The sequence below is a fragment of the Armigeres subalbatus genome, chromosome 2 (genome assembly GCF_024139115.2).
Source record: "Armigeres subalbatus isolate Guangzhou_Male chromosome 2, GZ_Asu_2, whole genome shotgun sequence".
Taxonomy (NCBI): Eukaryota; Metazoa; Arthropoda; class Insecta; order Diptera; family Culicidae; genus Armigeres; species Armigeres subalbatus.
Window position 1 is genome coordinate 315165487 of NC_085140.1, and position 17173 is coordinate 315182659.

General features: G+C 42.3%; 1 protein-coding gene and 1 long non-coding RNA gene across 3 annotated transcripts in view; one reads left to right on the forward strand and one right to left on the reverse strand.

Moving 5' to 3' along the window:
• LOC134212632 (photoreceptor-specific nuclear receptor-like) overlaps positions 1-17173 on the forward strand; it is a 115716-nt gene that overhangs the window by 90494 nt on the left and 8049 nt on the right. For both annotated transcript variants that reach the window (XM_062690648.1, XM_062690649.1), the window contains 2 exons: positions 4179-4293; positions 4509-5059. In XM_062690648.1, coding sequence (XP_062546632.1) covers positions 4179-4293; positions 4509-5059 — 666 coding nt within the window. The remainder of the gene's footprint in view (positions 1-4178; positions 4294-4508; positions 5060-17173) is intronic.
• Positions 11375-11825, reverse strand: LOC134212633 (uncharacterized). Its single transcript, XR_009979316.1, has 3 exons — positions 11742-11825; positions 11561-11676; positions 11375-11495 (listed from the first exon to the last, which is right to left on the reverse strand). It is a non-coding gene; the product is annotated as an uncharacterized LOC134212633 (long non-coding RNA).

The window sequence follows — 17173 nt, forward strand, 5'->3', positions numbered from 1 at the left end:
AAATATTCCGAAAAAATCCGCCGTCTCCGCCGATGATTTGCATGATTTGCAGACCGGCGCATACCTCTACCCGGGCACCCGCAAGCAGGTCTAACAAATAGACCGTTTGCCGCTCAAAACGCACTATCCCGGTCCTGTAGGGAGTGGGACGCTAAACAAATCTGACCCGACTGATCGAGCGTCTCTTCACCACATAGATGTGGGTCCAGCAGTTTCTGTTCTGGCATCGAGCAGAAGAGTAAGAAAAGCTATTCCTCGGAAGCTATATCTAGGGGCATTGGGCCAACAATCTACTGTTCTCGAAATATAAAAAAACGGTTGGGAAACCAACCAATGTTCCGGTATTCGAGAGAACATCTCTCCCCGTCACAGAAGAGTTGGTTTCTTGTGGCAGCAAAATGAAATTTCCATAAAGAATTAAACATTTCCATAGAAAAAATAAGAAATTTACCACCACTTGATTGTACCGAAGAGTACTGAAGACGACCTTACTGTTGAGGTCGAAATACGTATCTGTCAAGGTTCAATCAAGTGGTGGAATTAAATGCGAATAGTCTTATGACAAGTGAAGACATTCCGCTAAAAAACTTAAAATAGTTTTCTTAATCAAATAATTATAAAATTTCCATAAATAATTCAGATTTTTCCACAATACAAAAATAAATAGCATTTTTATAGCAATATCAATAGCAATTTTCCATGAACAATAAACTCTTTAAAAGAAGAATGTCATCTATGGAAAAAAAATCTAAGTTTTATTGCTTATTAATGTTTTCCCAAGGAAATTTTTATATTTTTTCATTGCGCTTTCTTGATTTTATTGTGTGTGGGAAGTTTTTTATGCTTTGTGGAAAAATAATTTGTCGAAAATGTTATAATTGCTAATATTGATTTATTGATGGAAATTTTGTATTTTTTTTAATGAAACATTTGCTTTTAAAAGTGCTAATACATTTTTAATTCGTGTAAGATTTTGCTTATGGAAATTAAACATTTTTTATGGAAATTGTATATTGCCTTGTTGCTTATACCCTGGGCAATTTCCTATTTTATGTAAAATTTCTAATTTTCTAGAGGGAGTTTTTATTTTAGTCATTTCCCGCTTAGCGCACAGTTTAGCGGCGTTTATCAAGTGGGAATCAATTAATGCGAATAATCATTGTCAGATTCAGAACACACGGGTTAGGAACCTCACGATAATCCAATGTTATGCACCGGTCGATGTTGCCAAGTTACAGACCAAGGAAATCTTTTACATCGAATTGAATGCAGTCGTGGATAAAGTTTCGAAGGGTGACATCAGGATTTACAAAGGCGAAATAAATGCGAAGATTGGCTCCGATAATACAAACTATGACGTCATGAGACGTGAAAAATTAAATAAGCTGAAAAATTTAATAAGCTTTGTCTGACTCCATCTAGGTAGTCGCTGGAGTGAGACAAGGGTGTATTATATCTTCGCTACTGTTCCTTATCGTAATCGACGAGGTCATGATGGGTTCGATTGACCGTGTACCATGCCGTGGGCTGCTCTGCCAACCTATTACTATGGAGTACCTAAACGACTTCGATTTGGTTGACGATTAGCTCTATTAGCGCATCGACGCTCTGGTGCAGAATAAGTTGAATGACCTGGCTAAACGTTTCACTGCGCAGCTTTCACGATCAACGTCTACAAGACCAAATCGTTGGATGTCAACGAACAACTTGTTCAACTTTGCGGTAGCCGGACAAGCAATGAAGAAGGTTGAACAGTGAACACTTTCAATATCTTAGCAACCAATTAGCGTTGAACGGCAGAACCAAGCTTAATATAAGGACATGGATCAAGAAAGCTAGTACTGCTTTACCGAGTTTACGAAATATATGGAGATCCAAATAGCTTAGTCATCGCATCAAACTTCAAATATTTAACTCTAAAGTGAAATTGGCGTTGTCATACGCCAGAAAGGCTTGGTATGTGTCAGCAGAGATCGCGCAGAAACTGCCGTAGTATTAGTTTTATAATTCGAGCCTGGTTTCATCACAATTTTCATTTATTTGATTTACTCTAAACAGATAATACTGAATCAACAATTTGACGCCACAATAGAGAGTTCGAGGCCAAATCTCTCCATTCTCGATTGCGCTGCACGCAAAACAAATCGTACATGGTCCGCCCATCTAGCTCGCTGCTCTCCACATCTTTTTTTCTCCATGGTCGGAAGCGAACATCATCTTTGCAGGGCTGTTGTTCAGCATTCTTCCAACATACCCTGCCAATCGTATTCTCACAGCTTTCCCAGGTAACACACATGTTGTGAATATGTTTCTATTGCTCGAATACAACTCAAATATATGAGTTACTTACGTTCTGAGTTGTGCTACTAGGATACTAATCTTCTGAAAACTGGGTTCGCTTTAGAGTTGAGCGAGCTCGTAATTCATCCGTGGCAGCCACATACCGTTTTCTTGCGCACCGCCAAAGATGATCGTCTCTCGAATACCCCGAGTGCAAGTCCTAGAGCATGATTCAAGTCGTATGTCCGTAGAGGATCACCTTTCTTAAGAGCGTTCTGTACATGATGGATTTGGTGCGGGTGAATCTTATTGACTGGAGTTTCTTCTGAAGCCCCTAGTAAGCCTCACAACTGGATGAAGACGAAGTATTGGATGCTTTGGAATCAGCAACTTGCACGTTTACAGTCGTTTGGGAATGTGTTCAGTAACTCCAATCCTTGGGTTAAAGTGAACCTGTATTGCGTTCCATTGGCCATTGTGGCATTGAAGGCAATGAACAAGCTGCTATGCTGGCAAGACTTAGACTACATCTACACAATTCATAAGTCACGAACCACTTTGTGGTGTATCTGCGTTTTCTCTTAGACTCAAATCTTGGAAATATTCTAAAATAGAGCACATTTCAAAAAGCACATTAATTGCGAAGCTATCTAAACGTTTCATTATGCCGCTGTCCAGCAATTTCCAGAAAGAGATTACAGTTGTTCAACAGGGGGCTGATAAAATTCTATTAAGAAAGGAGAATAAATTTTAATAAGTAAGATTCATAAAAATCATAATACCGCATTGTAAAAACGCTGATAGTCAAGGCGGTGCGATTGCTGTACGTAGTAAGGATGCACCAACTTGTCAAAGCTATACATCAAGTGGGGCTGGCATGTTAGGTGTGTTCAAAGTGGGTAAAAGAATCCTTTAATAAAATTGCGTGCTCTTTCCCGGTGTCCATTTTTTCGAATTTTTTCAACTATCAACGACCTGTGCGGACAGGCTCAAAAATTGCTCGTTTAATCCTATTTGGAAGAGTAGGATGTACGTATGATAATTATTAATCGATCTGTGTTCCTCGCTTTCACTTTCCTTCAGTAGAAACAAAAACGTCTAGGTTAAGCCAACATCACAAAGTACACATTTCCCAACACTTCAAACAACCAACAAGCGTTGTCAAAGTGTCACACAACAGTCCCTTGTTTATTCAAATGATCTGCCATCCATCCGAAAATTCGGTTGACCCGGTTTCAGCCAAGCGTCGATAACGATCTCGATAGATAGCCGGGGCGCAATACGGTCTCCATGTAAGACACGCGTCTTCATCCCCCTGCCCGATTGCTCAACACATGTCGCCGCACGGCAGCGGACTACAAAGCCACTAATTATTGTAACGCTATTTACTGCAAATTGGTTCAATGCTGTTTATGAGCAAACCGACCACCTCCGACGGCGGCGGTGAATTTGTGCATAATAATTGCGCGGAACTTGCCTCTGGAAGATACAAAGTTCGTGTGTGCGGAAGCAGTTGGTTTTGTAGAATATTTGATGAGACCCACCTCACTCTTCCGGTGATAAACCCTTCCCGAGGAGCGACACGTGTCCATTTGCTACATTCGCTGCGCTCGTTTAACCCTTGAAAAGTGTTAATCTTCAAACCAACGCACACGTCGTCAGCCAGAAAGGAGACGCCACAAAAAACCACGCAGGGTAAATCACATCATCAGAGAAAATTAATTATGCATAAAAATGCCGCTCATACAAGCAAGCAGCATGCTGCAACTTCCATGGTCCATGATCATCGCCATCATCATCTGATTGAGGCATTTTCCCGTTTCTTTTTCTTCTTTTTGCATGTGCGACACTTGCTTGGGCTGATTTCGGCAACCGGTGGAAATCGTTCACGCGAGTAGCGGTCCAAAATGAGCGTCAACCACGTAACACGGCAACAATCAGACCGGAGGCTCTGCGTGATATGGAACAAGGACGTGCCCTACGGGAAGCTGCGGTCGCGGTTGGCGTTTTTGGGTAAGTATTTGCCGCATCAGAGTGTGGCTTTTTTTCCCTAGTGAGTCTCCGTTCCCAGCAGCGTGACTTTTACGCCTTTTCTCAGAATAATCAAATTGAGTAAAATTGGGATGTGAATGCCATTGGCATCACAATTATTACGCGTGAGTTGTGGGAAACTCCATGGGAAATTGTATAATATAACTATGAATTGACTATTTGTATCTCTATTTCAGTCCGCCGGTGTCGCTTGCGCTATTATCCCCTTCACGTTATGGCCCCAGCATCCTGCCAACCCCGGCGCTGCCAACTAGTCAATTCCTGCATCACCACAGTCAAGTCTCGTCGCTGGTCAACAGCCTTCCGCATCACCACCCGCACCATCCCCACCACGCCATGCACGGCCTGGCCAACGGTCTTTCGTTGGGTCTCAACGGAGTCAGTGTAGCTAGTCACAATGCGTCGGCGGCGGCAGCGGCAGCAGCCATCGCAAGCGCCAACAGTAACAACAATAACAACAGCCCCTTAGTTAGCAACAACAACCTGAGCTCTACGGAGAATCTCAACGCCACCCAGTCATCGAACCACTCCAACACGAGCGAACAGCACTCACCCAGCGGGGGAGGATCTCCGGCGCATCAAAACTCGAACGGAGCCTGCCCGAACAGCACCAGTGGTGGAGGCGCCGGCCAGGATAACTCGCCGGTCAAACAGCACACCCACAGCACCTCTTCGTGTGGGTCAGCTAGCCCGATCCTCCAGGAGGACACCATGAACGATAACGATGGTAAGCAGAATCCAATCGGGCTGATGGAAGTTTTATCACTTTTCTCTATTGAGATACTTAGTACGGGTTAGGAAGGACTACATATTCCCTAAACGTTTCCAATTCCAAGGGTTCAGTGTGGTGTGGGACACAAAGGCGACCATAAAATAATAATCATAATTTGATGCAGATGCGAGATGAGCGCACGGAAAGTGAATCTCGGCCGCATCTTTCAGCCGGAATAGGGGAAGCATACAACACAACAACCTAATTTGACTAATGAAGTTCGGAAGGGTGACTACCGACTTGGCCAGGGAGGTGCTTCATGCAGGGTCGGAACATAAAATAACTATTTGTCACTTTTCGGTATTTTAATACCGCATAAATAATTGCTGGTTGAAGGGTGAACCGTTTGTTTGAATGAGGGGAACGAGCGTGCATGATATGGTGGGATTTCATGGCGATATGGATATTAATTCTGCTGAAGGGTATCCGGACCATGATGTATGAAGAAGGATTATGTGATGTCCGTGGGAGTGGTGGGTGGCTAAATTGTTTCGCTTAAGTGAATATAAGGATTATTAAACTCTTGCAGTCTATCTTCCGAGAACTATTGACCAAAGTTTATTTCATGAGTTATATGTGCAATAAACATTAATAAATAAGATCATTTTCTGTATCTATAGATTTTCTCTGGTTGAAGAATCAAAAGAGTTTTTACAACATCTCTCACTTAATCATAGAAGCGCAATCCGGAAATTGATTGGTATTGGGCGAAATTAAGCTCCCCGGGTGGAAATATTAAAGTGAGATTTTTCCAACTAATTTTTCATTAGTCGACCCGGCGGACGTTGTCTTACATAGTAGGCGTTGTGAACTGCCCATGCAAAATTTCCATACAAATCTTATTTTTAGTTGTTCGCGATTTACTCAACCCTACTCATAATATTCGCATGAGAAAATATCAAATAAGCCCGTCGGGAACTAGGTATAATGAATTTGAAATTGAACAGAATCTTCTTTTCAAGAGCGTTCGGCTCGAAATGCTATTTATGCGTATTTATGTTATCGAATCGTATACCTTTTTTTAAGTATCGGGAAAGTATAAATCAAAGCCAGTGGAGATATATTAGCTTCCACACACTTCCCGCCCCCTTCATAAGGGAGTTTTGCAGAAGGAAGGTCGTGCGATTTATACCATCACAGATATTGCCCTCCGCTCGCTTTCAAATCGACTTCTATGAAAACATTCTTCATGCCTGCCGTATCCTAACGAAAATATCAGTCCTATACTTTCGCCTCTAATTCTATCATGAGCATGTACGTATAAGTTTGAAAGATCATTTCCATATCATAATAAACCAAAGGTTTTCTAAGGAATTAGGGCCCCGAGAAAACCTTGCATTTGTCAATTTAGACCTGTGAATCGTTGCATTATTATCAAGCTGGTAAGTTAGTCATGGGCCCATGATTGACTCGCCATGTTTGATTAAGCTTATCTCTAGCATTTCGATGTACTCCTCCGATGTAATCCTCGTCGATACTCATACCAAAAAATCCTGATTAATCCACCTAGAGGTGATGGTGCCTTTCTCGTGCAAATAAAAAATTGTATTTTGTTCATTACTTCCGATCCCATTGTCCGATCTGGCCAATTTTCAACAGGAAACAATGAGACAGAATTCTGCATCGAATGCAACTTGTTGCGAACAAAATGGTTGAGGATAAGTACCTAAAAATCAGTGACATTTTTTGCGCACAGACACATACATACACAGACACACACATACACAGACACATACATACACATACATACATGGGTCCAAAATGGTGGCGATATGGACAACGGGGAAATACCCAGTCCAAGAGTTGGTGTCTTCGACACACGAGGGCTTCGTCATTGCCAAAATCAACGGGGTCTTCTTCTGCGCCTCCTCGATGATCGATCGAGCAGTTCGGTCGAATGCTAGATTGTTTGACGGCTAACTTGATGGGGCGTAGGCCGGTGGTGATAGCGGGGGACTTCAACGCTTGGGCCGAAGCCGATCCACAAATCAACGGGGGCAGATCCTACTGGAATCACTGGCCATGTTGGATGTTGACTTGACTAATGTCAGTACCAAAAGTACCTACAGCTGGAACGGGGCCGAGTCGATTATCGACGTTACGTTCTGAAGCCCTGGCCAAACGAGTTGTTCGAACTGGAGGGTAGATGATGGCTACACTCACAGCGACCACCTGGCGGTTCGCTACAGTATCGACTATACGACCAGCATTCAGCGGACGGAAGAAGGGGCGAGGCCTAGCCCTCGTATGTGGAAGACATTATACTTCGACGACGAGGTGTTTAAGGAAGCGCTCCGCCGTGAGCACAATACTCTCGGTCTGAGCGGCGAGCAGCTGGTAACATTACTCTCGCGTGCATGCGATGTCACCATGCCTAGGAAAGTCCACCCTAGGAATGGGAGGCCACCGGCTTACTACATGTAGCGAGCACACACAGAAGAGGAGCGTGTTGAACGACGGGTGGCGTTCGTGGCTGCTAGAACCGCTCTGAAGACTGAGATTAGATCAAGCAAAAAAGCCTGCTTCGAGGGCCTGTGTCAAAGTGCCAACGCGAATCTATGGGGTGACGCCTATAGGGTCGTAATGGCCAAGACACGTGGGGCGATGGCCCCTGCAGAGCGGTCTCCAGAGATGCTGGAAAGGATCATCGCGGGGCTCTTCCTACGTCACGACCCAAGTCTCTGGCCTCCCTTTGCGGAGCGGCCAGGGGCCAGGGTGGCCGATGAGGGAAGAGTAACTGTGGCGGAACTTGCGGGGATTGCACAGTCCCTTAGTGTAGGTAAGGCGTCAGGACCGGATGGTATTACGAACCTGGCCATCAAAGCGGCCATTGCTGAGGCTCCCAAGATGTTCAGATCTGTCATGCAGAGATGCCTGGACGAGGGAGTCTTCCCTGAAGCATGGAAAAGGTAGAGCTTGGTCCTATTGCCAAAGGCGGGAAAACAACCGGGAGATCCGTCGGCATATAGACCAATATGCCTGCTTGATACGGCGGGGAAGGTGCTCGAGAAGATCATCCTCAACAGGTTGTTGATACGCACGGAGGGTGCGGATGGTCTATCGAGTAACCAGTTTGGCTTCCGAAAGGGTAAGTCGACCGTAGACGCTATCTTGTCGGTTACCAAATCCGCGGAAATAGCTATCCAGCGTAAGAGGAGGGGAGTTCGCTATTGTGCAGTAGTGACTCTCGACGTGAGGAATGCTTTCAATAGTGCCAGTTGGGCAGCTATTGCAGATGCGCTCCTGCGTCTTGGAATTCCCGAGTACCTGTACAAGATTCTCGGAAGCTACTTCCAGAATCGAGTACTGGTATACGACACGGAGGCGGGTGGGAAGTGCGTTGACATAACCTCAAGGGTTCCGCAAGGTTCTATACTGGGTCCGGTGTTATGGAACGTCATGTACGACGGTGTCTTGAGGTTGAAGTTCCCGGTGGGCGTGGTGATCGTCGGCTTCGCTGACGATATTACGCTGGAGGTCTACGGCGAATCGATCGAAGAGGTGGAGTTGACTGCAGCCCACTCGATCGCAATTGTGGGGGAGTGGATGAGTTCCAGTAAGTTAGAACTGGCTTACCACAAAACTGAGGTGGTTGTTGTTAACAACCGAAAGTCTCAGAAACAAGCGGTGATAAGGGCAGGCAACTGCACGGTCACCTCTGAACGCTCCATCAAACTCTTGGGGGTAATGATCGACGATAAGCTCACCTTTGGTAGCCACGTCAATTACGCCTGCAAGCGTGCCTCCACAGCTATAGTGGCATTGTCCCGGATGATGTCCAATAGCTCTGCGGTTTATGCCAGCAAGCGCAAGCTTCTGGCTAGCGTTGCTCTGTCCATACTGAGGTATGGGGGGCCAGCTTGGGGCACGGTCCTGCGTATTAACTGCTACAGAACGAAGTTAGAAAGTTATAGGCTCATGTGCCTAAGAGTTGCGAGCGCGTACCGTACTGTGTCGCACGATGCACTTTGCGTCATCACCGGTATGATGCCTATTGACATCGTTATCGGTGAAGACATAGAGTGCTTCGAAATGCGCGGCACGAGAGGCATCCGTAGAACTGCCAGGTTGGCCTCAATGGTCAAATGGCAGCGTGCGTGGGACAGTTCCACTAAGGGTAGATGGACACATAGGTTGATACCGGAGATAGTTACGTGGGTCAAGAGGCGCCATGGGGAAATCACTTTCCACCTGACCCAGGTCCTTACAGGCCATGGTTGCTTCAGACAGTACCCACACCGGCACTCGGTGTGCGCAGGTTTAGAGGAAACGGCGGAACACGTGTTGTTCGTGTGCCCACGTTTTCGCGCAATGCGTGACCACATGCTTGCCACATTTGGTCTGGACACTACCCCGGACAACCTAGTTCGGAGGATGTGTAAAGATGAAGTTGGCTGGAACGCCGTTTTATCGACTATCGCCCAAATCGTCTCGGAGCTACACAGAAGGTGTAGGCGCGTGGACTCGAGGAATGGCTAGTTCAGGCGCAAATAAGTGGTCCAAGGGTTCGGAGTCGGCTTCATGGGTCATACCGGTGCCCTGTGGTCGCACTCGATCCTTTTATCGAACAAGTGGCCGCGCGAAGAACAACATGGTATCGTCGCTTTCGCGGCGTCGGTCAACCGGGCGGGTTCCAAGCCCGAGGACGGAAAGGGGTCCTCGTCAAGGCTGGGGCAGGCGTAGGCCTCGCGTCGGCAAGTCCCTCTGTGTACTGGCGAATAGGCCCTATCGCAGAAAGGTCAATTTGGGGTGCACGCGGCATCATCATTCTTGATACCAGTCGTGCAGAGGGAAGCAGGCGCGAAGTCGACCCTTCCCACCTTCCGAGGACATAGGGCGTGGTAAGGCCACCTGGAAAGCCGGCAATGCGCTGGCACGATACCATGGTGTTCTTCTAAAAAAGCGAGTTACGATGTTCGGTGCTGCAAGGACACGCAGCTAACCTCGAGGGTGCGTTGTGCACTGGCCCCCCTTTGAAGCATTACTTTCTGGTTGTACCGAAGGGATTATGGGCTTGGCGGCAATGGAAACGGTTTAGCGGGTCGGGGATGTAGTCCTGCCTCCCTCGGTGATCCCTAACCCCGCACTTCCTGGTCAACCCAGGATGTCTGTTGAGCAGATTCCCCCTCCATGGCTCAGGAAGAAAAAAAAAAACCCAGATTAATCCACCTAGCGGTGATGGTGCCTTTCTCGTTCGTTCAAAAGGTTTGGAAAAATTTGGAAGAAATATGTGGATTGGTCTTATTTTTCATATTTGTTTATGTATGTATGTATGTATGTAGTTAGCCACCATCCTGGCTGGAGTCTTGCTCTGCATGCGGTTCCACTTAACAGTAAGGTCAAATTTCAATATAATTTTGAATTCAACATATTGCTGTATGAAAGGCCAAACATGGGGGTGGTGGACCTGTAAGCAGAGACACTTACACTAAACCCACTGGAAAATAAGAATCTCCTTCCAGCAAAATGATCCAACAAAAATAATAATGAAATTTGCAATTCTTGTTAAGCTTTCCACGGGATGATTTGTTTGAAGAAGGGCGCGTCAACTGGTTAACAACTGTTGGAGATAAAAGTAATAGACGCGAACGACTGATACTTTCCTTCCTTGACTCCGATTGGCTACCACTTCATTGTCCAATTGTAACTTCATTGATGCCCTGATGCACCATCCCAGTCCCATTTCATATATTTACAGTCAAATCAGTAATATTGTAGAGGAAATAAGGTGGTGTTTCGGCTGATGAATACCGTTATCCCTGGACCTTGGGCCTGATCTGAAAAAAATATCCCTGATGGCATAAAAATAATATAGCATATGTATTATAACTAAAATGAAATATATGCATGATAATAACCAATGTAATGAGTATAAAAAGATTTGCGAGCAAAATATCATATAGCCATTCGAATGAGTTTGATTGTTGGCCATATATTTGATTTCACAATAAAATATATGTCATGAAAAAAAAAATATCACGCACAGAAATGTATTGTAGAAACAACAATATTCTGGGTCAAATTCAACAATAAATATTGTTAACTCAGGGCTAATAATATTTACTGTTTGAATCAATCTATAATATTGTTGTTTCTACAATCAAATTGTTTTATGGTTTGCGTCGTGTTATTGTTGGAACAACAATAATATTGTTGAAATGATTATGATTGTGTTGTTGATTCAATATAAAAATACGATTGATTCAACAATATAATATTCTTTCTTATTTTCAAAACTTAATAATAAACAGGAAGGATTGAAGTTTAGGTTTTCAACTTCTTTATTTAGGTAACGAGAAATATTATGGTACATTTTATTTGATATCAAATCTGCTGGTTACTGATGTGAATGCTATTTGGAATCGAAAGTTGTGGCTCACTGGAGAACATGCTAAAATAAGGTTTTATTTCAAACTTTTTTTAATTGTTTTCAATTTAATTAAATATTTAATTTACCTGATAAATTTGTCATCTATACTCAACCGGCTATGTATAATCTTTCGGGCTACATAGTCGGAATCAGCTCTTCCAACTTGAAGGGTCATGACTTAATGTTTTGGTAGCCATTTATCCTGGAAATGTAGAAATTGTACATTTATCGTACACGATTTCAATTATTCTAATCAGAAGAACTTACCGGCAATTCGAGGAATGCGTTTACTCCATATTCAGTTTGCATTTAAACAACAATAATTCCTCCGCACGGAAAGGAAGCTCAAATCTTCAGACAAATAATTTTAAAGAGTAAATATAGAAAACTACACGTTGATTCTCTTTTAAGCGAATACGGTTAAAAAGAAATATTGTTGAAATAAAATAATTATTGTTGTTTCAACCAGAAAATATTGTTAAACCAACAATAAAAACTTTTTGATTCAATAATTGGTTAATTATTGAAATCAACAATATATTTTTTTGGATTAATCGTATGAAATTGTGCTGCGTGATGAATGTTACAAATCATTTGATGAAGCAAAATAAATATGTATATGATGAAACATTATTACATTATTTGTTTTTATTTGTTTGTTTTCTTCCTGTCTTTTTTATGTCAGAAATGTATTTGAAAGTTAGAAATGATCAATTAAATCGAGGTGATATGGTCGGAGTTTTGCTAAGTTTTATTAAGCACTTATGAAATGCAACGAAAGTTTTCATGTAGTGATTCTTATTGATCACAAATGTTTTTCAACTCAATAATGGCATATTCATATTACAAGCATTTACGAGGCATTTAGAGTGATAAATTTCATATGAAATGAAAATACGATGAGCAATCCTTGATATCAAGCTACTCTTCATCATGTGAGTAGAATCGTGCTCTGAATAGGCTATAACAGAAGACATTTAATCTGTAATAGATTAATACATTAAACCCAGATTAATCCACCTAGCGGTGATGGTGCCTTTCTCGTTCGTTCAAAAGGTTTGGAAAAATCTCAAATAACACCAATATGTGGATTGGTCTTATTTTTCATATTTGTTTATATGCAGAAAAAAATTCTCGCCAAACGCAATTTGTTGCAAACAAATCGGATGACCATAAGAGCAAAAAATGGCATTTTATTTAGTAGTTTTAAAATTAGTATTTTCGCCATAACTTTTGACCCAATTGTACGATCCGGCCAAGTTTCTTTAGGTAACAATGGGACAAGATTCTGCGTCGAATGCAATCTGTTGCGAGCGACCTGAGAAGCACACATATTGCACATCAATCACAGTAACTTATATATGACCGGATTCAGTCACTATATGGTTACTGCAACCAGATTTGTTGAACTTGTGTTGCTTGGGGGGGAATAGATGAAGTCTAAGTGCTAAAAAAATGAGCTAGACTTTTTTGAACTCTTTTTCACAATAAATAGTAATTTGACCATAACATCTAAGCCCATAGTCCGATCTGGCTAATTTTCAATAAGAAAATATGAGACATTCTGCGTCGAATGCAATTTAATGCGAACAAATCGGTTGAGGAATAGTGCCTGAAAAATGAGTGACATTTTTTATCGATTTTTTTCAGAACAAAATGGTATAATTTTCGATCGCACAGTCCGATATGGCCAATTTTCAATAGGAAACAACGGGACAGGATTCTACGTCGAATGCAACTTGTTGTGAGCAAATCGATTGAGGATAAGTGCCCGGAAAATGAGTGACATTTTTTACGCGATTTTTTCGTATGAATTTGTATTTTGGCCATAACTTTCGATCCCACAGTCCGATCTGGCCAATTTCAGATAGAAAACAATGGGACAGGATTCTGCATCGAATGCAACTTGTTGCGATGAAAGCGGTTGAGGATAAGTGCCCGGAAAATGAATGACATTTTTTACGCGATTTTTTCGTATGAATTTGTATTTTGGCCATAACTTCAGATCCCATAGTCCGATCTGACCAATTTCAAATAGGAAACAATGGGACAGGATTCTGCGTCGAATGCAACTTGTTGCGAGCAAATCGGTTAAGGATAAGTGCCCGAAAAATGAGTGACATTTTTTACGTGATTTTTTCGTATGAATTTGTATTTTGGCCATAACTTTCGATCCCACAGTCCGATCTGGCCAAATTCAAATAGGACACAATGAGACAGGATTCTGCGTCGAATGCAACTTGTTGCGAGCAAATCGGTTGAGGATAAGTGCCCGAAAAATGAGTGACATTTTTTACGCGATTTTTTCGTATGAATTTGTATTTTGGCCATAACTTCTGATCCCATAGTCCGATCTGACCAATTTCAAATAGAAAATAATGGGGCAGGATTCTGCGTCAAATGCAACTTGTTGCAAGCAAATCGGTTGAGGATAAGTGTCCGAAAAATGAGTGACATTTTTACGCGATTTTTTCGTATGAATTTGTATTTTGGCCATAACTTCTGATTCCATAGTCCGATCTGACCAATTTCAAATAGGAAACAATGGGACAGGATTCTGCGTCGAATGCAACTTGTTGCGAGCAAATTGGCTGAGGATAAGTGCCCGAAAAATGAGTGACATTTTTTACGCGATTTTTTCGTATGAATTTGTATTTTGGCCATAACTTCTGATCCCATAGTTCGATCTGGACAATTTCAAATAGGAAACAATGGGACAGGATTCTGCATCGAATGCAGCTTGTTGCGAGCAAATCGGTTGAGAATAAGTGCCCGAAAAATGAGTGACATTTTTTACGCGATTTTTTCGTATGAATTTGTATTTTGGCCATAACTTCTGATCCCATAGTTCGATCTGACCAATTTCAAATAGGAAACAATGGGACAGGATTCTGCGTCGAATGCAACTTGTTGCGAGCAAATCGGTTGAGGATAAGTGCCCGAAAAATGAGTGACATTTTTTGAGTAGTTTTGCGCACACACACACACACATACACACACAGACATCACCTCAATTCGTCGAACTGAGTCGATTGGTATATAACACTATGGGTCTCCGGGCCTTCTATAAAAAGTTTGTTTTTGGAGCGATCATATAGCCTTTACCGTATACTTAGTATACGAGAAAGGCAAAAAGGCCCCAAAACGCCTCCACGAGGCAAAACGCCTGTTGTGGTTTCCCTCATAATTACCGTCATTAAGATGGCCTTAACAATACTAGATCTAAAATTATGTAGGTTAGGAAAAAAGTGTCAAAATAGTGTATGGAAAGGTCGGAAAAGCCGAAAATTTCCACATTTTGAAGAAACATCTAACATTTTGGCGAGGCAAAATGCCCTAGTGACTCTAACCCACAATGTACTTGCGTCTCCACGCACTATCCATACCAGAATGTTGATTCGCCGACGAGTGGTGCTTTGTTCCCTAGGAGCTGCCAGCTAAAAGGCGTTTTGCCTCATGAGTTTTCCGGCAACAAAATATTACCACTTTTTTGAAATGTGAATATTATCAGTATTATTGAGATTTTTTGTCAATTTTTGAATGGCATTAACTAGCCATCTTGTTTGACTGTTGCATAATCTAAAAATACCCATGAACAGCGTTACAAATAAGACAATAAAGCAGTGTTTGCTTAGCTAGGGTATATAGCCCCCCCTCCCCTATGTATATTATAGGAAGCCCACGCTTTCTTCAATTCCTCTCGATTCCAAGCTATTGAGTGACTTTAGGTATTCATGAAGTCGCTCAATATCTAGGAGTCATCTCTGCGGTAACTGCGTAGTTGGCCTGGCCGTATGAAAAGAAAAATGACGGAATTCAGAAACCATAATTTTCCAGGATGCTTTCAAGTATTGGCTACGCAAGTATGAGATTAGATTAGATTAGAAATGACCTGTTCGGCCTAACGACATTATAGGCTATATATCTATACAAATTATTTTCGGCCAGACGAGTATCGGTCTACAGAATTGTTCGGCCAAATGACATATTCGGCCAAACAACTTTGCGGCTTTGCAGCTTTGCAGAAATTTCCAAACAAAATTCTTTAGAGTTTCCAAAAGAAGTTTTACAAAATTGATACTACTGATTGATATAAAAATTTTATTGTAAGTTCGGTACCAACATTTCAAAAGGGCGAATCTGCTTATCTAAAGCAGAGCCTTTCACATCGCTTATGGGCCAACTTGAGCCAACCCACGCAATTCAACACCACTGATGGAAGCTACGAATCCACTTCTTTCATTCAATGGCACTGAATTGCGTGGTTGGGCACCAGGGGGCTGAAGAGAAGGCTAATACGCCTACCCATCATTCATTCAATATGGCCTACAATGTTTTTGTTTTAATTTCGTTTAATGCGTGAAAACAAAACTTCGGAAGTACCGACGGGCTATTTTTTACATAAAACAGCCATACAAACACAAAAGGCTCGATATACCTCTACTAATTGCAAGTTTTCGCCAGGAAAAGTTAATTGTCGATAATTAGCACTAACTGCGTACGAGCCAATCACCCAAAATGAGCAGCTGAATTCGGGTATACCACCCAGTACTGGGTACCAAAAACAGGAGTACTAAAAACAATATTGGGTAGAGTGTCATTGTACCGCGGATGACAGGCGTTTCACCCTCCTGTTGGGCACACATTAGTTTCGCCCTTTTGAAATGTTGATACCGAATTGTTTACAATTTCCTCAGGAAATTGGGATATGCAACTAAATTCTCCAGAAATTCCGCGGAAACTTCGTCCATTTTTTTACGGAAATTTGCTCAGGATTTTTTTTTCGGTATTTTGGAGGAAGTTCTTCATATTCCGACGGGAAATTGTTCGAAATTTCCGCTGGAAGTCATTCTTTGACAGAAATTTGAAACGGCGGCGGTGTGATGCTATAAACTGTCGGCGGTGGCGGTGGCGCACACCTCTAACGTACACCTTTGGTCCTCCGGAAGATCAGGAGGATCCCAAAAGGGCAAATTTATATTTTTTTACATTCTGAGTATGGATTTGATGTTGTGGCTTATACATGTTTACCGTGACCCTCCGGAAGATCCGGAACATCCGTAAACGTTCAAACTAATAATTTTTATCGCAAAGCACCATTTAATGTGGCATTCTGAGAAAGGAAATTATTTCATTTCATTTATTCAAACTAAGGCCAGGGTAGCTTCTGCAGTACCTAAAATTCGTCTCCTTTTATCTCCGCAAATCTTTTTCCACTAATCGATCCACCTTGCTCGCTGTGCACCTCGCCTTCCTGTCACTGTCGCATCACTATCGGAACCATTTTCGCCGGGTTATTGTCCCACATTCTGAGTGTGACATTGTGGTTTATACATGGATCACCTTGGCCACCAAGTGATCCTTTAGAAAATCCGGAACATCCTTTTATTGTGAGCACAAGGATTTTTCAACATTTTTTTTTTATACTAGGAGTGCGGATCTGGTGTTGTAATTCATACTCAACCCACCATTAAATCAGCCATTTTTTCAAATAAATATTCCGGAGAACCACTTGGTGGCATGAGTCACAATATCAATGCCGTATTCAGAATGTACTTACAAATGCTTCTTAAAAATCTCGATACTTTGAAATTAAATTTATAAATTGGCTATATAAATTTTTAGAGAAAATTTTTGTTTAAATCCTCTCAAATAAGTCCCCAGTCCAATTTTCTGGCTACGCCACTGGGCCTGACACC